At 36.5% G+C, this 26,594-nt stretch overlaps 1 protein-coding gene across 1 annotated transcript in view; it reads right to left on the reverse strand.

Moving 5' to 3' along the window:
* Positions 1–26,594, reverse strand: part of Pigu (phosphatidylinositol glycan anchor biosynthesis class U) — a 91,137-nt gene that overhangs the window by 63,841 nt on the left and 702 nt on the right. Inside the window, exons 2-6 of the mRNA XM_005329909.3 lie at positions 15,572–15,636; positions 11,613–11,672; positions 10,135–10,197; positions 4,571–4,680; positions 2,131–2,231 (exon numbers count right to left, since the gene is read on the reverse strand). Coding sequence (XP_005329966.2) covers positions 2,131–2,231; positions 4,571–4,680; positions 10,135–10,197; positions 11,613–11,672; positions 15,572–15,636 — 399 coding nt within the window. The remainder of the gene's footprint in view (positions 1–2,130; positions 2,232–4,570; positions 4,681–10,134; positions 10,198–11,612; positions 11,673–15,571; positions 15,637–26,594) is intronic.

A 26,594-nucleotide genomic window follows, 5' to 3' on the forward strand; every position in this document is an offset into this window, starting at 1 on the left:
AAGACAGAGAAAACAGAGTGGGAAGAATTTAAAAATAGCACAGGAAGTGAACGTGTACAGAAAGTGTACAGCTGGGGATATAGCTCATTTGGTAAAGTGCTTGCCTCACATGCACAAGGCCCTGGGTTCAATTCAAGGCACCACTAAAAAAAAAAAAAAGGCACAGGAAGACTTTATAGAACTAAAAAACACTAGTTTCCATACTGAAAGGGCCAACCAAATACGCAGGCATAATGAAAGAAAACAGACCCACATTAAGATACAACATCTTCTTGGGGCTGGGGATGTGGCTCAAGCAGTAGTGCTCTTGCCTGGCATGTGTGTGTCCCGGGTTCAATCCTCAGCACCACATACAAAGAAAGATGTTGTGTCTGCTGAAAACTAAAAAAATAAATAAAAATTTTTTTAAAAAAGATACAATATCTTGAAATTTCAAAACACCATAATTAAAAAGAATATTCTAAATCTTTCAGAAAGAAAAATTGGACCATATGTAATACCATCAAAATGCCCAATAGCAATCAAGATTCTAGAAGATAGTAAATCAATGTCTTCAAAATTCTAAAGGAAGGGATGGGATGTAGCATAGTGATACAGCACTTGCCTAGCATGTGTGAAGCCCTAGGTTAGATCCCTAGTACTAGATAGGGGTTAAAAAAAAGAAAAGAAGGGCTGGGGATGTGGCTCAAGCGGTAGCGCGCTCGCCTGGCATGCGTGGGGCCCGGGTTCGATCCTCAGCACCACATACCAACAAAGATGTTGTGTCCGCTGAGAACTAAAAAATAAATATTAAAAAAATTCTCTCTCTCTCTCTCTCCTCTCTCCTCTCTCACTCTCTCTTAAAAAAAAAGAAAAGAAAAAAGAAATTAAACTTAAAAATTAAATTCTGAAGAAAAAGTTATTCCAGTCTAACATTCTTATCCTACCCAACTATTAATTTGGTGCTAAACTAGAAAAAATATATTTTTCAGATACAGAATGACTCCAAACATCTGTCTCATACACATTTTCTTAGACTACTACTGGATGCAAGTCAGCAAAACAGAGGAACAAAACAATAAAGGAAGGAGTGAACCCAGAAAAGAAGGATATAACACAGAATTATGAAGGGAAATTCCAGTATGAAAGCTTTGTACCCGAACTAGAGAATAACCAGGCCAGACTAGGAGGATATGTGAGAGAGGTCTCCAGAAAAATAATGAAACTGACAGACAGCTTGATGCATTTAAGTGTTCTAAAAAAACACTGCTAGGTACTTGACAGATTTAGAAGAAAAAAAACAATGATTGGTTAAAAAAAAAAAAAAGCAAGAAACTGAACAAGAACTAAAAGACAATCATTAATCCTAGGTTAAAATAAAAGGTTGTATAACAAGGAGAAAGTAATCATAGCTGCTACTTTGCCCAATAGTGAAAAAAAAAACATAGATATATAATATCATAAAACACCAGTTACTAACTACAGATTTGTGTGTGTGTGTTCGCACGTGCACTGGGGATCAAACCCAGGGCCTTGTGCATGCTAAGCAGGCACTCAACCACTGAACTACACCTCTAGCAACTGGCTACTCATTTAATCAAAACTGTGATATAACTATAGTTGGAAAATCAGGCAAAAGAGAAGTAGGGATTTTGGTACAATAGAACTAATTATTTTCTATAACAGGAATGCAATAATGTCTAAAATTTAAAATACATGAAATAGCAATATAAGTTTTCATTCAGAAATATGAAAGTAAATATTATCAGAAAGCAGTTGCTTCAACAAGATGGGGGGTGAGGGATGAGAGGAGAATGATAGAAGACTACTATTTTCATTATACACCTTTTTTTTTTTTTTTTTTTTTTTGGTGCTGGGGATCAAACCCAGGGCCTTTGTGCATGTAAGGCAAGCACTCTACCAACTGAGCTATACCCCTAGCCCACAACTTTAAAATTTTTTTTTAAACAACTATGTTTATAGCGTGCCTCTCAGGTAGATTTTTCAGGACATCTAAATTATTTTTTTCCTCTTGGTTTGTATAAATTTTCTATAATAATCTTCTACTAAATACGTAATTTTAAAAAATATTAAGTGTTGCTTTGCATAAATCAGGAACTGAGCTTTACATACTCTCCTTTAGGGCCTTACCTTTTATCGTGGTCAAAATGAAGAAAGCAATGAGGGTGTTGTTGATGGCGCAGGTAGACTTGGCAACACAAGACAAGATCGTGTAGGGATTTAAGAGATAGCTGGGGAAGAACACACATATTTAGCATTAGTAATCCTGGTCAATGGACCAGGGAGTCCTGGCTACCACAGCCAGGAAGTTTAAGAAGTGTACTAAAAGCACACTAAAAGGAAGGCAACTTCTTTGAAATGTGTTCTCACAAGTAAATAGAATCGAGTGGAGGTTAGGGGTCAATAAGCAAAAAGAAAATTATGCTATGTACAATGTGGAAAACAGTTATATTTAATCATTATAGAGATCCTATGAACAAGCAATAACATTACTCCCGTTTTGCAAATGAGGAAGTGAGATTCCGTGGTTATGTGTAACTTGTCCAAGGTTTTACAAGTTAGTATGTACATTCAAAATTAGGTCTCTCTGGCTTCAAAGCCCTTAAAAGCTAAAGTTCTTTCTACTACTTTCTTCTTAGTAGTCAAGCAGTTCCCACTGAGGCAGACTCCAAAGAGAGAATTAAGTACCCACTGAATTCAACAAGCCAGTTGCCATCTGATTTCATAGGACATCTTAACCTTCCACTGGGAGGGAGCCAAAACACTTATTCTTTTCCTGAGGTGGGAAGGAAAGGACTGTGGAAACTAATCCGAAATGCGTGTGAGTTAAGAAATTTTGTACAGTCATAATGCATTATTTGTATATATTTCTATCCTGCTTATACAAAGGATTTGCAGCAGCTAAATGAAAACAGATAACAAAAATAGTAGTAAAATAAAAATAGCCATGATCAAGACCAGAGGAAAAAAAATAAAAGGAGAAAACAAAGCAAGGAAAAGAAGACCAATGGTCTTCTAAAGCATTTTAATAATCAGCTTCAAATCTGGCTGATTTTCCTGGCAGACAAAGTAAAAGGGAGGCCAGTTACATAATTCTGATTATCAGACAGGAAGAAACATACCAGTGTCTTGGGGAGAGATTATAATTATTATTCACAAATAAAGACCTTAAATCCAATACCTCCCAGTACTGTAAGATTAGCAGTTCTAAAGCCAAAGGCCTAGAAATTGTTAGGGTTTTTTTTTGTTATTGTTGTTGTTTTTCCAGCAACTACAGATAGGCTTGTTACACAACCTTTAAACAAATGGCTGCTGCTATTATAAAACTACCCCCAGAAGACAAGAGTCTATAAGGACTCATAATGTTGCTAAATCTCTGGTTCTACTAAAGGAGTTCCCAACAATATTTCTAAAATATAGAGATGTGACCTGAAAACTCCAAAATTGTTCAGTGGGAGGAAAATCAAGTCATTTCTGAATAGCAGGTGATGTTCAAGAAGGAGCTATCAAGACACCTATATGAAACAGGAAATTCACACAGAGCAGAGGGTTGAGTAAAATCTCCTCATATGTTCCCTTCTAATTCTGAAGAGTTCTAAGGGCATGATTTTTCCATGAAGAAACTTGTCTGTTTTGTTTACTGTGTATTCCTAGAAACTAGCAATTATTGATATTCAATGACTATTAGTTGCCAGGTGTAGTGACACATAGTGCCACCACTGTGACTTGGGAGATTGAGGCAGAAAGATCACAAGTTCCAGGACAGCCTCAGCAACTTAGCAAGATCCTAACTCCAAATAACAAATTAAAAGGGCTGGGGATATAGCTCAGTGGTAAAGCACCCTTAAGTTTAATCACAAGTACCCAAAAAAAAGACAACTATTGGTTGACTGAATGATAATTCACATTTGCCTACTTCAGGAAAATAAGAATAGATGAAAGAATTAAACTTACTGGCAGCACTGAATACTCCTAGAAAATTCTTTCATAAAGCCTCTCAATAAGTTCCACTCTTCCACACTAGTAACACAACTGGGATGGATTTACCTGACATTTTAAAAAATTATTTATTTATTCTAATTTGTTATACATGATGGCAGAATGAATTAATTTCATATTACACATGTAGAGCACAAGGTTTACTTGACATTTTACTTCAGTTTTCTGAACTACAAATGGGGGACAAAATTATACATAGGAGCTGCTTGAAACAATAACCACATAAAGCCCAGAATTTTATTCAACTCATACATCACAATTAAAGAACTTTTTCCCCCACTTTAAGAAACACTGGTCACAAGTAAGCTGGAGCCCAGATCAGCACCACATCAGAAAGCATTTGTGAAGGGTTTGATTGTGTATGTCCCTGTGTGAGTCTTTGTCCCAACAAAGACAAAATGGCTCTGTCTCTTTTGCTGGCCAGAACCCCAGTTGAGCAATAGAACTAAAGCAAATACTTGATGACTAAGACTGCAAATCTCCAAAAATACAACAAACTACATGGGAAAGTCTCATCAGATTTTCCTCACATTCACTGGCACTGAGCCCTGATTTATCAGGGAATACTTACAACAGGGCCACTTTCAGAGGGATATAACGCATTTCCATAGGGGTTCGGATGAGTTCAGCCACATCTGGGGCATACTGGTCCAGTTCTAAGAGGAGTTTCTGCTTTTTAAACTAGGGGGGAAAAAAAAGACAAAACACATGAAACAAATGACTTCCCACTGCTTTTAGGATGAAGACAAGAAGTCCTTGCTGTGGCCTATAGGACACTGCCTGGTCTGGCCCCACTCTCCAGGCTAATTTCATACACATTCTCCCTACCTCCTAGCACCATGAACATGTCACCACTTCTCCTGCCCTTAAGTCTTTGCATTGGATCTCTTCTCTTTCCCTACATAACTCCCAAACAGCCTTTAGAAGCCAGTTAAATCATCAGTTCCTCAGAGAAAATTAAAAAAAAAAAAAAAACAAAAAAAAACCCTATGGTACACATTCTTTCACAGCATTCTTCAAAGTTATAACTATTTCATTTATTTATGTAACGGACTAATGCTGGCTCCCTCCCTAGAGTATGAGTTCCATAAGGGTAGGGACCATGTTATTTTCTCACCATATATGCCTACGAGCTGGCACAGGGGGAGAACAATAAAGATCTGTTGAATGGCTGAATGAATGAATGAATGGAAAACCAGTTTTTAGCCATTTTGAAGAGTTATCATCAGTGGTGTAAAAACTCAAAAAAAATTTTATCAGCAAAGCAGTTATGTTTAAGCCAAGTGGAATGATCCCAAATGTCTCAGTATCTTATGTTTTCTTCCTCATTCTCCTATTTCTTTTTTTTTTTTTTTTACTTCCATAGAGGAGGTGTGAAAAGGTCACAATGAAGAGAAAGAGGAGAGCTGGATGTGGCTGGGCAGCTAGTGAGTTAAGATGGGATGGGGGTGGAAAGCTCTTGCCTTCCTGACATGTCACAACAAGTTCATGGGTGTGTTCCAGAATGAAAAAACAACAGGCAACCTTATAAGTAAACACAGGTCAGAATATAGATTTAAAAAATCTCTGAACCACAGATGGGTAGCCCTGATGATTGATCAGAGAATCATTAAACAGTAAAACTAATGCTGTAACCTATTAAGAGTATTTCAGAAGAGCAAGCACTTAACTATCTGTGTGAGAATGGTTAAAGATTTAATGATGAAATAAGCATATCACAATAGACTATATAGTACATAGTACCAATTACATAAAGTTAAAACCATGCAAAATAAAACCATACATTATTCAGGGATGTTTACAAAAGTTGTAAAAGTTAAGGCTGTGTGCAGGAATGACAACCACAAGGTTGTCAATGATTACTGGGCATGCTATGTCAAAGTGGAAAATAAGAAGATGAAGATAGGAAAGGTAACTAACTGCAGGCATAATTTTTCTTCAAGCTGAAAACAGGTTCACAAGTATGTGTCAGAACATGTGTGTGTGTGTGTGTGTGTGTGAGACATATATATTATATATATTAGTTATACATGTGCACAATATCTTTATTTTGTATATTTATTTTTATGCAGTGCTGAGGATCAAACCCAGTGCCCTCACATGTAAGGGGCAAGCACTCTGCCCCTGAGCCACAACTCCAGCCCCATGTGTCAGAATTTTTTAAAAATCTTCTAAAAATTTAGAATATTTCAATTCCAAAGAAAATCAAGAGAATATCTCAGGAATACAGGTAGCCCCATATTTCTTGCCCAGGTTTAGGTAAAGGCTTAGTTGGAAAACCTGCAAAAAAAATCCCTTTGATCATCTCCCTATTCTCACTATGGCAAGAGTTCAAGTTAAATAGTGGGAATAATCATCAATAATATTTATGGTGCCATGCACAGCTGGGGTTGTTTAATTAAAAGGACAAAATTTAAACTAATATGCTTTTATCAGAGAAGGGGGTTGGCTCAGCAATCCAAGCACTTAGTGAGGACAGCTGCAAAAGTGTAGAAGAAAGGAGGCCCACTAAGAGCTCTAGCATTCTGCTGCAAGAAGACAACATGGAGAGGATGAGATCAACAAAAGCAACTACTAGGAAGGAACAGGAACAGGAGTTCATTTAGGGGCAGACAGAGAGGCAAGTGGGACTGCAGACCCATTCCCAGGTTGGAAGCCAGTCAGCATGGCTGCACTGAGAGATGGAGGTTACCAAGAATGTGTAGATCCTTGGGCAACGGGGATGGTGGGCCAGCAGGACTGACTTGTAAATGCAATCTTCTCAAGGACAGTACTTTAAAGCAGAAAAATCTTCTGAAATGTGAGTCTCCAGGAGGGGTGAATAGTTCCTATGTTGTCTACTCCCTCTTTACTTTCTTCCTCAGTCTCATAACCACGGTCACCATTATAGCTGGCCTCAGAGGTCCAATTATCAGACTCCCAAGCATAGGCAAAACACCTTTTTTAAAAATCTCCATTGCATTCAGCTGGAGAAAGGAAAGTGGCTAGAATCTAAGGAAATTTATAATTATACACACATATATGCACATATAACCCTAAGAAAATCAGAAATATAAAAATAAATGAGGGAGTACAATTTAAAATCTAAAGACAAATATTTCTATAACAATTCAGCAGAGTTGACAATGATGAGACTGAAAATAATTATAGGGGCTGGGGTTACGGCTCAGCAAGAGGCCCTGGGTTTGATCCTCAGCACCACACAAAAAATATATAGATAATGGAAAGCTGCATACAAACTGATTAATGACCACAAAGGTAACACACCTAGGTCACTACCCTGCAGATTACTTTTAATCTCTCCTGTAATTATAGTTGGACATAATACCTTTGTTTGTTTATTTGTTTGTTTGCCGCAGAATGAAGGAAAAAAATCTAAACTTTAATTCAGTCTTGATGACAGTAGTACATCTTTGTGCATCAAAATACACATACTGACAATTACTCATTTGCTTTTCTTTCTTTTAAATTATGGAAAGAAAACTCTAGGTCTCTACATAAGCTGAGATACAACAAAGTAATTAAAATTGGCACTCTAAAATGAAAGGTTCTCAACCTGAAGTCAGGTTGTTAGGAACTAACTGAAACATACTTTATTTTTCTCCATAAAGCTCCCCCTGCCCCATTAAAACTGTTTTGAAGGCTGGAGGTATAGCTCACAGTGGTAGAATGCTTGCCTAGTATGTATAAGTCTTTGGGTTCTATTCCCAACTCCACAAAATACACAAACGCACACACCAAGCCCTATTTTAATTGGAATAGATAGTATTCTTATGATAGTTGAACAGGGGAGAAAAACAAGGAATAAACATATGACACTACCATCTCTAATCAAGTTTCATTAAAACACATTTCAGTTTTACATTTGGTTGAAAAGATTTGGCTGGGTGCATGGCATACACCTATAATCCAAGTGGATCAGGAGGATGAGGCAGGAGGATCATAAGTTACAAGCCAGCCTCAGCAATTTACTAAGGCCCTAAGCAACTTGGTGAGTTCCTGTCCTGTCTCCAAAAACAAGGGAGGGTGGGGTACAGGCTGGGGATGTGGCTCAGTAGTTAAGCGCCCTGGGTTCAATCCCTAGTAACAACAACAACAACAACGAACAATCTGGATGATTGTACTTTTAAATGAAAGCTATCACTGAGTATGGTGGTGCATGACTGTAACCCCCATGACTCCAGAAGCTAAGGCAGGATGATTGCAAGTTCAAGGCCAGCCTCAGCAACTTAGCAAGGTCCTATCTCAAAATAAAAAGTTGAAAAAGAGCTGGGGATGTAGCTCAGTGGAAAAACTCCCCTGAGTTTAAACCCCAGTATCAAATAATAAACATACCTAGATCTACCAGTTGTTTAACATTTTACCATATTTCTTTTATCTCTACACATACCCACAGGCATAATTTTTTTTCTTATCAAACCATCTGAAAAAAAGCTACAGATAACATGCCACTTGACTTTAGCATATTTTTAACCTCAAATAAAGACTGGAGTGTACATATATAACCTATCTTGGAGAAAAAAAATTAGCCAGTGCTAATTTATCTCTGAATTTCTCAGCTTATGAACTTCATGCCCAGCTATTTCATCTGTAACCCTCAAGAGAAAACTGTTAGCACATTTCAGCTCAGCCTATAGAATTTTTAAGTTATGCTCTATTAGCCTTAGTGATACTAAGTCTCTAAAATGTAGTTCTTAATCCTTTAGCAGAAGTCAAAAACTCTGAGCAACAATTAACTACCACAGACTCTTGGAAAAGATCAGACATGCACATATACATACAATTTTTCATACTATTTCAAGCATTTTATAGGCCTATTAAGCCTATAAATGGACTCCAAATTAAAAACCCTCAGTCTAGATATTTTAAAAATCTGAGGTCTAAAATTCTAGAACTTATCAGCTTCCTGTGTTACTGATGACCATTGCCACAGAAAGGCAAATTGCTATTTCTGGTTCTACTACTTGTTAACAAAAGTGAAAATGAACCACAAGCAGGCAATGCCAATGAAATGCAGCCTTATCTCACCCCAGCCTAAATCCTCTCAGTGGCTCCCAGCCAATCAAGAAAGGCTATAGCCAACTTTTTTAAAATATATAATTACATGGATAGTATACATGATTAACCTGTTAACTCTCTCAGAACCCAGGAAAAAGGAAAATGTCTCTACTATACAATTCCCCTGGCTATTAAATAAGGATTAAAACTAAAGTTTACATCAATACTTTTAATAGGGGCTGGGATTGTGGCTCAGCTTTAGAGCACTCAACGGGCATGGGTGGGACCCGGGTCCAATCCTCAGCACCACATAAAAATAAAGGCATTGTATTATGTCCATCTACACCTAAAAAAATAAATATTAAAAAAAAAATACTTTTAAGAGGCACTTAATACATGCTAAATTTTCTGATTAAGATTACTCTTTGGGGCTTGGTATGACACATACCTATAATCCCAGTGGCTCAGGAGGCTGAGGCAGGAGGATGGCAAGTTTGCAACCAGCCTCAGCAAGTAAGCAAGACCCTAAGCAATTTAGTGAGACCCTGTCTCAAAATTTTTAAAAAAGGGCTTGGGATGCAGCTCAGTGGTTAAGCACCCTTGGGTTCAATCTCCAGTACAAAAAAGTCTACTTTTTGGGGGCTGGTAGTATTATTCAGTGGTAAAGCACTTGCCTAGCATGCTCAAGGCCCCAGGTTCTATTCTCAGCACCACAAAAAATAAAATAGCATCCAAGAATCCAATTTTACCTCAGTAGTCCTAACAGTGAGTTAAAAGCAGAATTCACTTTCCTTTGAAAAGAAAAACTGGTGAAAAAGAATGGAAGATTTTTTTAGGGGTCTCACTAATATAACTGTCATGCAAAACTCTGTTCTAAAAAATCTCAATTTGCACAGGTGTGTGGATAATAACAAGCTACATAGATTAAGACTGAACTTTCTGGATGTATTAGTAAAACACTTTCATAGATTTGGGTTTGTCGTTCCAAGTACAGCTGAACCAACCAGAAGCTTCAATTCCACTTCTTAGCTTATAAAGCAGCTAAATGCTTAAGTATAGGACCTTTGATTCTTTGTAATAAAAAAGACCAGAAGGTTACCAAATTCCACCAGTTTTTCCCATCTGTTAATTACTTACCACAACTTTATTGAAGTCCTGGATTGCAAAATACAGGGCAACAGCAGTGAGTGCATCAGTTATCTGTCAAGAAAGAAGAATAAAAGGAAATATAAAACTCAGTTATGCAGAGATACTGTAATACTGCCAGGCCCTAGAGTTCTGGTGGATCAGTCAGGTAGAATGTCAACCCTCATTCTGATTACTAAAAGGTGAGACACAGTCAGGGAGATTTAACTGGAAAACCCTGAAGATTAGAACCCATCTAGGCCCACTTAAGTCTTGTGAATCACTGTGTCTGCTCTAAAAGTACAAGTTACTTAAGTTTTCTACAAAACTGGACCAATACTCACTGATTTGCAAGCCTCATGTATGTAAGTGCCTAGCACATAATAAAAGTCCTCAATAAATAGGAACCAATATAATTATTAAAGAAGACCTCAGTAGGGCTGGGGATTTAGCTCAGTTGATAGATTACTTGGCTGACATGCAGAAGGCCATGGGTTCAATCCCCAGCACCGCAAAAAAAAAAAAAAAAAAAAGACCTCAGTAGACTTCCTATGTATTATTTCCTTTTTTTTTTTTTTTTTCCTTAGTACTGGGAATCAAACCCAGGGCCTCACCCATGCCAGGCTTGCTCTACCACTGAAACACACCCCCCAGCTCCAGAGGAATTTGTTGACCCAGATTTTTCAACCCTAAACTAGACAAATGTTTCAAACTGCTATGCTCTCAAAACATAGTCCTGGGCCAGGGTTGTAGCTCAGTGGTAGAGCATTTGCCTAGTACATGTGAGGCACTGGGTTTGATTCTTAGCACCACATAAATAATAAATACATAAAATAAAGGTATTATGTCCATCTACAACTAAAAAATATTTAAAAACAAAAAACAATCACAGTCCTGTCATTTCAGTATTCAAGATTCTTGCCTCCTAAAAGTCCCATCAAGGCCTATATCCTCTTCACAGAATCTCTTGGCAGAACAGTTAGGACACTTAGGATTTCCCCCATACTGGAACAATTAAAGCCAATCACAGAATCTTGGAGCTAGAAAATTCAAGGCTGCATAATCTAGAAACCAAGCTCTAAAGAAGAATAAGGAATTGGAGCAAGTCAGAAGTCAGAGATTGCTTCTCACACTTCCATAATTCTGCCACAGTTCAATGATTTCAAATTAAAAATATAAAATTTTATTTTTATTTCTGAGAAACTCACAAGCTTTAAGGCAGATTTTTTTCTTAAAAATAACAAACTGTGCCAGGCATGGTGGCACATGCCTGTAATCCCAGCAGGAAGATCACAAATTCTAAGCCAGTCTAAACAAAAGCAGATGCACTAAGCAAGTCAGTGAGACCCCGTCTCTAAATAAAATACAAAATAGGGCTGGGAATATGGCTCAGTGGTCAAGTGCCCCTGGTTCAATCCCCGGTATCAAAACAAAAACAGATTGCAAAATTAGAAAAATGATTGACAGACTTTATCTGAAAGACTACTTACCATAAATACCAATTCAGCATAGTCAATTAGGAAATGAAAGAGGTATATTATTAATGGAGTCTGCAGGAGAAAAACAAACATACAAATAAAAAATTAAGTTAAATCTCACTATGAAATAACAGTTTCCTAAGTTGGGGGGAAAACTTCTTCAGCAAAAATCTGTTTATCTGTTTCCTTCTTGGAATATTGTACTATTCTAATTGGCTGATATACATATAAGAGCAAATAATTTAGTACCCTGTACCTTTCGTACCACTGGAACTATTTTTTGACTTCAAAAGAGAATAAAAAATTTTGATGTGTTAAATATCTGTTTAGCTTGGCATGATGGTATGCAACTATAGTCCCAAGTACACAGAAACTGAGTCAGGAGGACTGCCTGGCACAGGGCTTCAAGGCCAGCCTGGGCAATGTAATGTAATCCTGTCTCAAAAAATAAATAAGTATGTTAATATCTGTTTAGAAACTGATAACACACTACAGTTATCATGAAAATCATCTTCTAAGACACATCTAACAGCCAAGGGGAACTCTAGAGGAACAAGATTACTAAACTTACAAAATTAATTGGGAAATCTTTTCCTCCTTCTATTCTCTGAGAAGTTCGTGTTAAAATCTTATTTCCTCCATAAAAATTGAGAAAAAAATCCACTCATTTTTGCCCAAGTGTTCTTTAAGAAATTTAAGTTACAGATTTAATTTCCTTCACAGATAAAACAATATTCCAATTTACTGTGTCAGTATAAATTGTGTTTTTCTAAGGATCTGTCCATTTCATCTAAATTTTCATCTCATTGACATAAAGTTGTTCATAATATTTTAGTTTTTATTATTTAAGGCAATAAATTTTCTTCTGATTATGGCTTTAGCTGTATCACACAAGGTTTTTTTATTATTTTTTGTAGATGTAGATGAACAGGATGCTTTTATTTTATTTATTTTTATGTGGTACTAAGGATCAAATCTAGTGCCTCACACATGCCAGGCAAGCACTCTGCTACTGAGCTATATAGCCTCAGTCCACAAGTTTTGATAGGCTGTTTGCTTTTCAATATTATTCAGTTGAAAATATAATCTAATTTCCACTGACATTTCTTCTTTGAGACTACTTTAAAATGTATAGACTGGAGATGCAGGCCAGTTGTAGAGCACATGCTTAGCATGTGTGACACCCTGGGTTCAATTTCCAGCACACACACACAAAAAAAGTACAATGTTCAATTTCCAAATATTTGGAAGCTTCCTTCACATAAATATATGTGTGTGTGCATGTGTGTGTGCATGGGTGAATTTGTGTGTGTGTGTGTGTGTGTGTGTGTGTGTGTGTGTGTGTGTGTGTTAGGCAACTGAACCCAAGGCCTGGTCTAAGGTGATGGAGGATGGCTTTTGGAGGCATTAAAGCCTAAGCTAATATCTGAATAGTAGAGCCAACTCCCCAAAAAGGGAAGAGTGGCCCTTTATAGAGAGACAACAGCATGAACAAAGACCATTAGGTAACAGAGAATATGATACAGTATCATATTCTGTAACATATATATGTTAGAATTATCTCAGGGAGGTCAGGCCCAGTGGTGCATGCCTGTAATTCTAAAACAGGGCTGGAGATGTGGCTCAGTGGTTAAATGCTCCAGGTTCAATACCTGGTATCAGAAGAAAAAAGAAAAAAAAAAAATGATTGATAAAGAATAAAATAGGGAGGCTGGCGTTGTGGCTCAGCGGTAGAGCACTCGCCTAGCGCTCACCTAGGCTCGATCCTCAGCACCACATTAAAATAAAGGTATTGTGTCCAACTACAACTAAAAAATAAATATTTTTTTATTTTTTATTTAAAAAAAAAAAGAATAGAATTGGGGCTGGAGTGTGGCTCAGTGGTGCAGTGCTTGCCTAGCATGTGTGAGGCACCGGGTTCGATCCTCAGCACCACATAAAAATAAATAAATAAAAATAAAAGTATTGTGTCCAGCTACAACTTTAAAAAAAAAAAAAAAAAATATATATATATATATATATATATATGAATAGAATAGGAAATACTGGGGAATGATACTGGCCAAAATATATTATTATATTGTGTGCATGTACAAATATATAACAACAGATGCCACCATTATTTATAACTATAATATGTCAATTAAAAATAAATGGACAGGGGGCTGGGGATGTGGCTCAAGCAGTAGTGCGCTCGCCTCAGATGCGTGTGGCCCGGGTTCGATCCTCAGCACCACATACCAACAAAGATGTTGTGTCCGCCGAGAACTAAAAAATAAATATTAAAAATTTTCTCTCTCTCTCTCTCTCTCTCTCTCAAAAAAAAAAAAAAAAAAATGGACAGGGCCAGGCTATAACTCAGTGGCAAAGCACTTGCCTAGCATGCATGAGACATTGGTTTTGATCCTCAGCACCACATAAAAATTAAAAAATAAAATAAAGGCATTCTGTCCATCTATAACTATAAAAAAAATTAGGAAAAAAATAAATGGACAAAAAAATAGAAAAAATATTGGGAAAAAAATGTGGTAAGGAGGGTCTACAGGGTTTTGTATGCTCCTTGAAGGTATTTGGATTTTATCCTGAGGTCAATGGTTAAGGATTTAAAGGAGGTGAGTAAGACAGTGACAAAATCAGATTCACATTTTAGAAAAATGACCCTGAAAGCACAATAAAGAGTAAATGAGAGGCTGAAGTTGTGGCTCAGTGGTAAAGCACTTGCCTGGCATGTGTGAGGCCCTGGGTTCAATCCTTAGCACCGCATATAAGTAAATAAATAAAGTAAAAAAGATCCATTTACAACTAAAAAATATTAAAAAAAAAAAAAAAAAAAAGAGAGAGAGAGAGAATAGGGGCTGGGGCTGTAGCTCAGTGGCAAAGCCCTTGCCTCGCAATGTGTGAAGCATTGGGTTCAATCCTCAGCCCCATGTAAAAAATAAAAATAAAGATATTGTGTCCATATACAACTAAAAAAAAAAAAAAGAGTAAGTGAAGGGGCTAAGGTTGTATAGCTCAATGGCTGAGCGCTTGCCTAGCATGCGTAAGGCACTGGGTTTGATTCTCAGCACCAAATAAAATAAAAGTATTATGTCCATTTACAACTAAAAAAAAAAAAAAGAAAAGAAAACAAAATGAAGCTGGGCTCAGTGGTACATGCCTATAATCTCAAGCTACTCCAACAGGCTGAGGCAGGAGGATTGACAAGTTGAGGCAAATCTCAGAAACTTACCAAGACCCAGTCTCAAAACAAAAAAAGTAAAAAAGGGGCTAGGAATTCAGTTTAGTGGAGAGAGGCACTCAGTCCAATACCCAGTAGTGTGCCAAAAAAAAAAAAAAAAGAAGAAATGAGCAAGACTGAACTGAGAAACACTTGTCAGGAAGCTATTGGAGTAACCCAAACAAGAGATTATGGTGACCTAATCAAGAGTGTTTTTACTAATCTTTTTTTTTTAAGGACTTTCTTTTTTTTTTAAGTTGTAAATGGACACAATACTTGTATTTTATTTATTTATGTGGTGATGAGGATTGACCCCAGTACCCCTCACATATGAGATAAGCACTCTACCACTGAGCCACAACCCCAGCCCACTGTTTTTACTAATCTTAAAAACTAATTTTATGGGTTAAATAAGCTTTAGTGGGCTTTTTAAGAAACTAACATTGATGTTAAGTTTTCATGGAAAAGCATGTTTCAAAGAATCAATTACATGCTACTCAATTTATTTGCCATTTAAAAGTCACTTCTACAGAAGTCTCACCTGTTTCTCCAAGTTACAATCTTATTCTGGATCATTTCAATAGTAACTATGAAACCACCTTTTTATCCAGAGGACATCTAAAAAAGGGGTGTTTCTAAATAGGATTTTCAAAAATAGATCCTTTTAAATGTTTGTACAAAACAAAGGTTAGGCTTTGGTATCTATGACGGTAAACCACTCTTAGTACCCCAAAAAGAAAACAAGAACACTTACTTCATGAAATATTGCTCCAGAATACGGAGATACTCCCAAGTCTAACAGTGAGAGGCCTTCGACCACTGAAAAGCAAGACATCCACGTTCACTCAGACTTCGCAGACAGCAGATGATCATAAACTGAAATGTTATGTATGTCCAGGACCAAGAAGGGCCTAAGAGTGTATCTAATCCCTTTCATCTAATCCCCAGAAATTGTTTGCAAATTTTTAGTTCAACATTTCTGAGAATGAGGAACTCTCTTCCATACACAGCATTCCTTTCCAATGTGGGACAACACTCGTTAGGAGAAAGTTTTTGCTTGTTACTAGGGATTGAACCCAGGGGTGCTCAACCACTTAGCCATATTCCCAGCCCTTTTTATTTATTTACTTATTTTAAAATTTTTAATTTAGACGGACATAATATCTCTAGTTTATTTATTTTTATGTAGTATTGATGATCAAACCCAGTGCCTCAGACATGCTAGGCAAATACTCTACCATTGGGCCACAACCCCTGCCCTTTTTATTTTTTGAGACAGGGTCTTCCTAAGTTGCTTAGGTTTTTGCTAAATTGCTAAGGCTAACCTTAAATTTACAATCCTCCTGCCTCAGCCTCCAGAATTACCGGGATTATAGGGGTGTGCCAGTGCCCCTAGTTTAGGAGAAGGTTTTATATTAAACAGTACATTTCCTTCTACTTCTTTGTAACTTCCACACACTCTAAAAACTGTTTCATTTACATTTGTTATGTTTTTGGGAACTGGGCAGAACATATCAGAAGCTGATGAGAAATGTCCGTAGAGTGGAGAAATGGGCAGTCATTCTCATATTCTGCTTGACTGTGTGACATTTGTTATCAGCTTTTCTACAGGGTAATATATATCTTTTAGGTATATGCCTTTTGATTCTAAGACGACAGTTCTTAGGACAGTTTCTCCTAAGGAAATATTGGGCAAGTGCCCAAAGTGATATGCTCAGTATAGTGTTCAAGAGTACTGAAAAATTGGCTACTAATTTCTCAATGCCTATCAATATAAATTTATCTAAATACAATGATATATGTTTTTATGATGGGATACTTTAGAGTTAAAAATTGCAGTTATAGCCAGGCGCAGTGGCACTCCTATAATCCCAGCAGCTCAGGAGGCTGAGGCAGGAGGACCAAGAGTTCAAAGCCATCATCAACAACAATAAGCCGGCATCATCAACAAAAGTAAGCAACTCAGTGAGACCCTGCATCTAAATAAAAATACAAAATAGGGATGGGGATGTGGCTCAGTGGTCGAGTGACCCTGGGTTCAATTCCTGGTGCCCCCTCCCCCAAAACTGCAGTTATAAATACTTGAATAAGTGGAACAAAAAGGAAAGCTATCCTTACAGAGAATTCTAAGCATCAAGTGTAGAAGGAAAGACAGAAGAAAAAAATCACTATTTGACCCACTGAAATAATTCTAAAGGGTAATAAATGTCATCAGTGGATACTAAAATCAGTGGGTAAAAAATATGATAAAAACCAGCATATGCAAAGGGAAAAATAATTTTACACAGATAAACCTGACATTCATTTCCTTAATTATGTGACCAAAGTTAAACATCATTAATAATAGTTTAACCATATTAACACCAAGTTCTTCCTAATATGATTCACTGATATATGGTCCTCATGCCAAAAATGTGGTACCCTTGCCAAAAAAATATTTCTCCAATTTCTTCTTGAGAAAACATCAAACAAATCCAAATTAAGAGAAAAAAATAACTAGTCAATACTCTTAAAAATGTAAGTTTGAGCAGGTGTCCCACATTGGAATAGACTAAGAAAAAACAACAAAATGCAAAATTAAATTACAGATTGAATAGTAGCAGAAAAAGAACATTCATAGGGAAGTGGTAATAAGGTCTGTGCTTTAGTTAATAGCACTGAATCAATGTTAAACTTCTGTTGTAGGCACTTTACTACGGCAATATAGGATGTTAACATCAGAAGCTGGGTGAAGGATAAACAGAAAGTCTATATACTTTTGTTTTGTTTTTTTAGTTACAAATGGACACAGTACCTTTATTTTATTTATTTATTTTTATGTAGTGCTGAGGATTGAACCCAGTGCCTCATATGTGCACTTTGCCTAAAAGGCTCTACCACTGAGCTACAACCCAGCCCCACATGTACTATTTCTCCAATGTTTTAAAAATCTAAAATTATTTCAAAGTTAAAAGTTAAAATTAAGGGCTGGGGCTGGGGCTCAGTGGTAGGGCGCCCGCCGTGCACGTGTGAGGCACTGGGTTTGATCCTCAGCACCACATAAAAATAAATAAAGATATTGTGTCCATCTACAACTAAAAAAATGTTTAAAAAAAAGTTAAAATTAAAAAACAAAGTATAGATCTATATTTACTGAAGGAGCACTGTCCATGGAATAGTCTTAAATGAAGAACAGGCCATAAAACAGCACATAAAATATAATACAATTTTATTTTAAATTTTTTATAAGCATTCATTTCATTATTTAAGAGAATGAATATATATTTGATGAGAAATGTCTGGAAAAATAAATATTAAAATGTTAACAATAATGATCTTTGGATGATAAGATTACAGAAAATGTTTAGTTTCTTTTATCCTTTCTTCATCTTTCTGAATCAGTAATACACATGAAGTATTTTGTAATTTTTAAAAAGAATCAAGAAAAATCATTTTTAAAATATGGGACAAAAGATTTAAAAAAAGACATAAAATGGAGCTATAAAAGTCTATAAAGTAGATAGGCTTATAAATGTATAAAATATCTCAGAAGGATACATAAAAAACCAATAACAATGGTTGCCTCCAAGGAATGAAACTTAATAGCTATGAGAAAGTGGTACAACCAGGCATGGCAGCCTATGCCCCGTAGTCCTAGACCAGCTTGGGCAACATAGTGAGATCCCTATCTCAAGGAAAGGAAGAGGATGTGAGGGCAATTTGGTTGTGACCTCTGCTACCCCACTGGTTTCTAGGGTTGGTTTGGTTAATCTAGTCAACTAAGCAGGTATTCCCTTCCTCCCTCATCCCTCAATGTGCTGATCACTGAAGCTGTGCACTCAGTGAAAGAAGACAACCTTCCCCAGCAGGACTATCCTTCAGTCAAGGATGTATGAGTAGCTGTGCTTCACTACTGGAACCTCTAAACAAGCTCTCAAGGAAAGGAAGAAAAGAAAGTGGTAGAAAGATGACTTTTAATCATGTAGCCTTTTGCAACTGGGATTTTTGAACCAAGTGATTGAATTACCTATTCAAAAACAAATAAATGAGGGGCTGGTGTTGTGACTCAGTGGTAAAGTGCTTGCCTAGCATGCAACAGGCACTGGGTTCGATCCTCAGCACCACATAAGTGTAAAATAAAGATACTGTGTCCACCTAAAACTTAAGATAAATATTAAATAAATAAAGTTGAAATTACAGAGCTGGTTCTATAAAAAAAAAAGAAACTATATATTTGTAATGAGTAGGCTACATATACAACTTTAAACTTTATAGACCTACCCTAAATAAGTAAACTTAATCAGTTACACAATTCATGGTGACCCTATAACAAAAACAAAGCCTTTTGTTTGAGACAATTGCAAATGGTACTCTATGCTAGGACCAGAAAGAAACATCCATTAAGGAGTCGCATAAAGAGGCTGCTATGTAACACAGGTATTAAACCAATCACCAGCAGCTTTACTAGGCACCCAAGGAGATGATTCATCAGGCCACCTCATGAGGCATCCCTCAACCTAAGCCAATGGCTTCTTTCTACTCAGCAGTAAAAGCAACTGTTTAGGGGACCAGTATAAGGTTGTCTGAAAACATTACTATTCTTGTTTAATCCAGAGGGAAATTTCCAAGTATGTACCCAGAGGACTTCACAATTTTCAGGCAATTATATCAATGTAATTTTTCTTTCAGTGCTTTTGCTAGATATTGTACATCAATAAGTTTGCTAATGTATTATCCAGAAAGTGCCTAGAAAGAATGTGGCTCAGCTCTTTTGATGATTAAATATACCATCAAATTGCCTCACAGATAAGTCATCTGGGGGGAAGAGTCAATCTCATGTAAAAAACACGTTAAAAAACACTACAATTTACTAAAATATTAAAAAGTAGGGGCCGAGGTTGTGGCTCTGTGGTATAGCGTTTGCCTAGCATGCGTGAGGCACTGGGTTCGATCCCTGGAACCATGTAAATATAAAAAATAAAGATATTATGTTAAAAAAAAAAAAAAGTACAGGAAGAGCAAAAACTCAAAATACTTTTAATACATTTAGCTTCCTACACTGTCATTTTTCTTATCTTGGTGCATATATGAATGAAAACCCTGACATGGTCTGAGATAAAGAGTGACAAAATCCTCTTTAGAATATAAGAATGCATCTATTCTATGTTTAAAAGAATAACTGGGACTCCCAAGTTCTAATACATATAACTATGTTCCACTGATATTATGCTAGGAACATTTTAAAGTCAGTTTGACAAAAAGCTTTTTTGTGGAAAAAACACAAAAACTCAATAAAAACTCCAAAGAACTCACACCTTTAAGGCACTCTTTTTCCTGGAGTACATTCCAAAAATAAAAGCTGAGAAAAGTTCACCAGAGTAACTGCTAACATTTCTGGCTTCATGGAATTATTATCCAATTATTACTAGGATACTTGACCATAAAAGCTAATTAATGACGGCCAATTATTTTCAAAAAGTTGCGTTTTTGATAGACTCTCAACTTTTTTAAAAAAATATTTTGGTTTGGTTTTTTTCTTTTAGATAGATACAATACCTTTATTTTACTTATTTATTTTTATATAGTGCTGAGGATTGAATCCAGTGCTTCACACTTTAGGCAAGCACTGTACCACTATCGCTGAGCTACAACCCTAGCCCTGACTCTCAACTCTTACCTGATAATAATCCCATGAAGCATGAATTCTTATTTAGTAACTCGATATACTTATGTAATTTTCCTACGGATAACAATAAAAGCATATAATTTAGAATTATACAAACGTTATATTTGAGTTTCCCCTATCAAGGGCAAACACTGAGCTTGTTCTAAAGCAGTGGTATTCTTATACTTGTAGCTGAGAGGTATTAAAGAAGCAGTCGTTCCAGTAGCAATGAACACAACTATCATCCAGATCTTGTTGTTTTGGTTTCTTTTTAATGTTTATTTTTAGTTGTAGTTGGACACAATACCTTTATTTTATTTGTTTTTATGTGGTGCTGAGGATCAAACCCAGGGCCTCGAACATGCTAGGCGAGCACTCTACCACTGAGCCACAACCCCAGCCCCAGATCTTGTTTTATTAAAAAAAAAAAAATTTCCAGGGATGGGGATATAACTCAGTTTCTAGAGTGTTTTGTATGAGTTCAATCCCCAGCACCACAAACAAAAAAAAATTTCCAATGAAAGGAGCCAGGGTTCCTTGGAGAAGCAGCCAATTCCAGAAGTAGACTAAGAAAAAGACAAAGTAGCCAATCTGAAAGAGATCCCAAAGGCCAAAACCAAAACAATTTAAATAAAATAAAATAAAAATGGTATGGATTATAAAATAAACATCCATAGGTCCATACTAATAAAGAATGACTGAATAAATAAATGAGAAAGAAACCTTTGTCAGGTGCAGCAGCAGATGCCTATAATCCAAGCACCTCAGGAGGCTGAGGCAAGAGAAGTGTTTTTGTTTTTGTTTTTTAATTTTTTAATATTTATTTTTCAGTTTTCAGTGCGCACAACATCTTTATTTTATTTTATGTGGTGCTCAGGATCCAACCCAGCACCCCGCGCATGCCAGGCGAGCGCGTTACCACTTGAGCCATATCCCCAGCCCAAGAGGAATAAATTTGAGGTCAAACTCAGCAACTAAACAAGATTCTGTCTCAAAATAAAAAATAGAGGACTGGAGTTGTGGCTCAGTGGTAAAGTACTTGCCTAGCATATGTGAGGCACTGGGTTCAATTCTCAGCATCACATATAAATAAATGAATAAAATAAAGGTCCATTAACAACCAAAAAAAATATTTTAAAAAATAGAAAGGGTATCCTAAAAGAAAATACCACACCCACTAGGCTACTTTCTGTGTCTATGGATTTCTTGGTCTGAATGCTTCAAATAAAGAGAGAATTGTACATTATGTTTTTTGATCACTGGCTCCCCTCACCTAGTATATTTTCAAGGTTCATACATGTTGTATCATGTACATGTACTACATTCCTTTATATGGCTGATTCAAAGCCCATTGATATATATATGCTGTATTTTTTTTTCACTAATTCATCAATTTGGTACACAATCCTGACCACTAAGAGTAAGATAACCCTGAAGATTTGTGTATAAGATATTTTTTGTGTATGTGGATTATATGCTTCCATTTCTCTTAGGTATAGAAGGTTGTAATACTTGGAAGACATCGTTACTTTGTTTAACATTTTTAGAAATTGATAGACTGTTTTCCAGTATGACTGCATTCTCTCGTTTCAACCAGAAAGGTATCAGGGTTTTAATTTTTCAACATCCTCACCAACACTTGAGATTCAATTTCTTCTTGATTATAACTGTTCACTTTGACTTAAAGTAGTATCTTGTTGTGTTTTGATTTGCTACTGGATTTGAGTATTTTTCATGTTCATTGGCTACTTTTTAATTTTCTTTGAAATACTGTCAATGTAGACTCACTCATTGCCAAATTTTCATCTGAGTTATCTTTTATTATTGATTTATAACAGGTCTTTATTTATATTTTAATTATATATTTAAATATATTCTAATTTCCTTATTGGGTATATACAATTTGCAAATATTTACTCTAATTTTGGAGGTTATATTTTCATTTTCTCAATGTAGGGTTTTGTGACTCAAAATTGTTTAATTTTGATGATAGCCACATTATTTCCTTTGTTACTTATGTAATGTCTAAGTAGTCTGTCAAGCCCACAATTAAGAATATTTACTCTTTCATTTTACAGCAAAGGTTTATTTTTAGCTTCACATTTAGGTCTATGGTGCATTTTGAAACAATCTTTCTGTATGTTATAATGAAGTGGCCCCATTTCATTTGTATGCCTATCAGTGCTCTCTTGTCCCAGCACCATGTCTGGAAGATACCTCTTTCCCTGACTGAATTGTCCTGGGATAAATGTCAGAATCAACTGACTGTAGATATGCACATTTTGGTATGAAATGACTTGAATCTATGGGTATATATGGTATTATTTCCTCGATATTATTATCATTTTGATGTGTGAACATGTGCAACTTTTCATTGACATAGGTCTTCTTTAACCTAAATAAATTTTCAATATTTTCTTTTCTTTTTTTTTTTATAAAGAGAGAGTGAGAGAGGGAGAGGAGAGAGAATTTTAGTATTTATTTTTCAGTTCTCGGCGGACACAACATCTTTTTTTTTTTTTTAAAGAGAGAATGAGAGAGGAGAGAGAGTGAGAGAGAGAGAATTTTTAATATTTATTTTTTAGTTCTCGGCGGACACAACATCTTTGTTGGTATGTGGTGCTGAGGATCGAACCCGGGCCACACGCATGCCAGGCGAGTGCGCTACCGCTTGAGCCACATCCCCAGCCCTAAATAGTTTCTTAAAAAAAAAAAAAAATAGAAAGGATAGCTGGGCATGATAGTGCATGCCTGTAATCCTTGTGGCTCAGGAGGCTGAGGCAGGAGGATCACGAGTTCAAAGCCAGCCTCAGCAAAAGCAAGGCGCTAAGCAACTCAGTGAGACCTTGTCGAAAAATAAAATACAAAATAGGGGAGGGGATGTGGCTCAGTGGTCAAGTGCCCCTGAGTTCAATCCCCAGTATCCTCCCCCCACACACTCAAAAAAATAGAAAGGGTTAAGGATGTGGCTCAGTGGTAAAGCACCCCTGGGTTCAATAACAGTTTTGGGGGCTGGTGATGGGGGCACATATTATTAGCTATATGATCTTAGGCGAGTGATTTAATCTGTACCTAAATTTTCTCATCTAGGGCTGGGGATGTGGCTCAAGTGGAAGCGCGCTTGCCTGGCATGCATGCGGCCCAGGTTTGATCCTCAGCATCACATACAAAAACAAAGATGCTGTGTCCGCCAATAACTAATAAATAAATAATTATTAAAAATAAATAAATAAATTTTCTCATCTATAAAATGGGCTAAATAACAGTATTGGCATCATGGGTGATTTTAGAGTTGTTTATTAATATAACTAACATGCTTAGAACACTGCCTGACATGCAGGAGGCATTATATCAATGTAAATCCTTATTATTTGTATTAGACTGAGAAGCTAGTGCTTATATCTCATAAAAAAGGAAATTCGTATATACATTTTTTGTTTAGTTATACTATCAAACTGATGGGTTTATAGAAATGGGTAAGAGAAAAGATCTCTTTTCTATTTTAATAAATATCTGTTATCTTTCCTGCCTAGTCTCAATTTTCCCCTCTTCTGGAAACAGCACCCTAATTTTCCTTATAGGGTACTTCCTGTTTTGGGTGAGGCTGCCTCCTTTCTATGAATCAGGCTGACCACAGCAACTGGTTGAAGGATGGGTATATGACCCAAATCAGTTCAATGTGATTCAATTCCAAGGCTTTTGTTGTGTTCAATGAAGAGTCACTCTCTTTTCAATTGACTTGAAACTGAGAGGATATAAAGTCAGTGGCCACTCTTGCCAACACCTTGGAAAAACCTGTCTGAACGTAGCCAATGCTGGATCCAGTTAGGCCTGAAGTCAGGTCTATCCTTGGGCTGTTCAGTTATGAAGGCCAATAAATTCCTTTTTTATTGCAATCTGGCCAGTTTGCGTTGGGATTCTGTCATCTGCATGTGAAAGAATTAATAATATACTGACTTAAAACCCTTCAGATGTTTAAAGATAACAATCATCCCCTCCAAGTATACAACTTCTCACTTGTTCTCATTTTTAAAAAATTAGCCCATATTACAGCCAACCAAAATCTATTTGGATCCAAGGCCCTTTCAAAGAACTGGTCAAAGACATGGTGAAACCAAAAGGGCTTTGGTATTTTGAAATGCCTGCCTTTTAGGGTTTAAGCTATCCCATTTAAAGTATACTTTGAAGACAAATGATACTTACAGATATTGTACCCTCCCCTAAAATAAGACAAATAATAATCCTGACTTAATCAGATCTAAATGATGGGTGATTACTAAATCTTTCGTCCTCTAGCCCTGCCACTGGCCACAAGCTCCAGACCTAACCTCTGAATTTTACACAAACACTTAACTGCTCTTTCCTTTCTGCCAATGTCAGCACTGATTCTTCATAGTATCTAAACTTAAAAGCTCAGAATTAAACTTTTTGGCTTTCATCATCATGCTGAATTTCAACATGGATTATTTCATTTAACTTCCTATTTTATAGAGCTAGTTAGGTGTGGTGGCCCATGCCTATAAACCCAGCTACTCAAGAGACCAATGTAGGAAAAACCAGGATAGCCTGGGCAACTTAAATCCTGTTTCAAAATTTTTAAAAATATATAAAAAAGAGCTGGGGATATGATTCAGTGGTATAGCACCTCTGGGTTCAACCCCCAGGAAGGAAGGAAGGAAGGAGAGACAGGAAAAGAAGGAAATCACATGGCTAGTAAATGGCAAGCCAGAGAAAGACCCTTCCCGAGATTTCAGAACCTATGCTTTTAAGCACCACACAACAATGCCTCATCTTTGGATCCTTTAATCTGCCTATCCTATAAAATAACAAATTTAATGCTATATTTTCTTCCATACTTATTCAACATTAACTATGCACCTGCTCTAGGCCAAACACCAATGAACTTAGGCAGGAATAAAACAACGTCGTTGAAGAAGCTCACAGTGGAGGGAAAATCAAAAAGAAACAAATAATTATAACATAAGATGAGAAATACTCTTAATAAGAATATGTGTAAAGGGTTAAGATTGCAGAAGAAGGGTGTTCTGGTATCCAAAAGAAAGCAGGATTCAATTCAGTTCAACAAAAATTACATGCAAAGATAACAAACCCAAGTTTTTTCCATCTCAGGTATGAACTATAACCATCTTTATCACCATTCACCAACTGGGAAACTTAGGCAGATTACTTGTTTCAATTTCAAGTTTCCTCATATGTAAAATGGGGGAAATAATACCATCTACACCATAGAATTACTGTGAAGACTAAATGAGAAAAGGCACATAAAAGGCTTACCATAGTCCTTGATACATACTAAGTATTTTTAGGAACTTCAATGCTATTCCTAAAACACTCATTCATTTTACCATTCTCCATTCCAAAATGTCTATGGTGTAACATCAAAACATCAAAACTCTATATCTTAAAATTCTAGGGCTGGGGCTGTAGCTCAGCAGCAGAGCACTTGCCTAGCGTGCATGAGGCACTGGGTTCAATCCTCAGCACTACATAAAAATCAACAAATAAAATAAAGGCACTGGGGCTAAGATTGTGGCTCAGCGGTAGAGCGCTTGCCTAGCACGGGCGAGAACCAGTTGGATCCTCAGCACCACACAAAAATAAAGGCATTGTGTTGTGTCCATCTACACCTAAAAATAAATATAAGGAAAAAATTTTAAAAAAAATAAAATTCTAGGAGAGGAAGGGAATTCTGGAGTGCTGGCTACATGCTGTACACGGTCATAAAAATTCACTGAGCTCTATCTACACTTATAATTTGTATGCTGTATGTTTATTTTACTTTAGTAAAAAAAAAAATCTTTACCTTTTAATTATCAAACTCTGGCCCCAACCTTACTTACTTTCTTACTTACTTTCCCCTCCTTACTTTCCCATTTTGGACATTTCACATCCTTGAACATTTCTTGATTCTGTTTAAATTCTGCTACCTGGAACTCTCCTTTTCTCTAATCTTTGGCAAACCCTACGTCCTTCAAGAGTCAACGCAAATCTTCCATCCTTAGGAAATTGGAAAAGGAGAGGCAGTTTATTCAAGGCTAGAACACTAAGTAAAGAAATGGGAAGACACTTTGCCTGTGGCTCCTTCAGCCCAATTTCTGAGTCTCCTTGTAGC

This window comes from Ictidomys tridecemlineatus, chromosome 5 (assembly GCF_052094955.1).
Source record: "Ictidomys tridecemlineatus isolate mIctTri1 chromosome 5, mIctTri1.hap1, whole genome shotgun sequence".
In the NCBI taxonomy this organism is placed as follows: Eukaryota; Metazoa; Chordata; class Mammalia; order Rodentia; family Sciuridae; genus Ictidomys; species Ictidomys tridecemlineatus.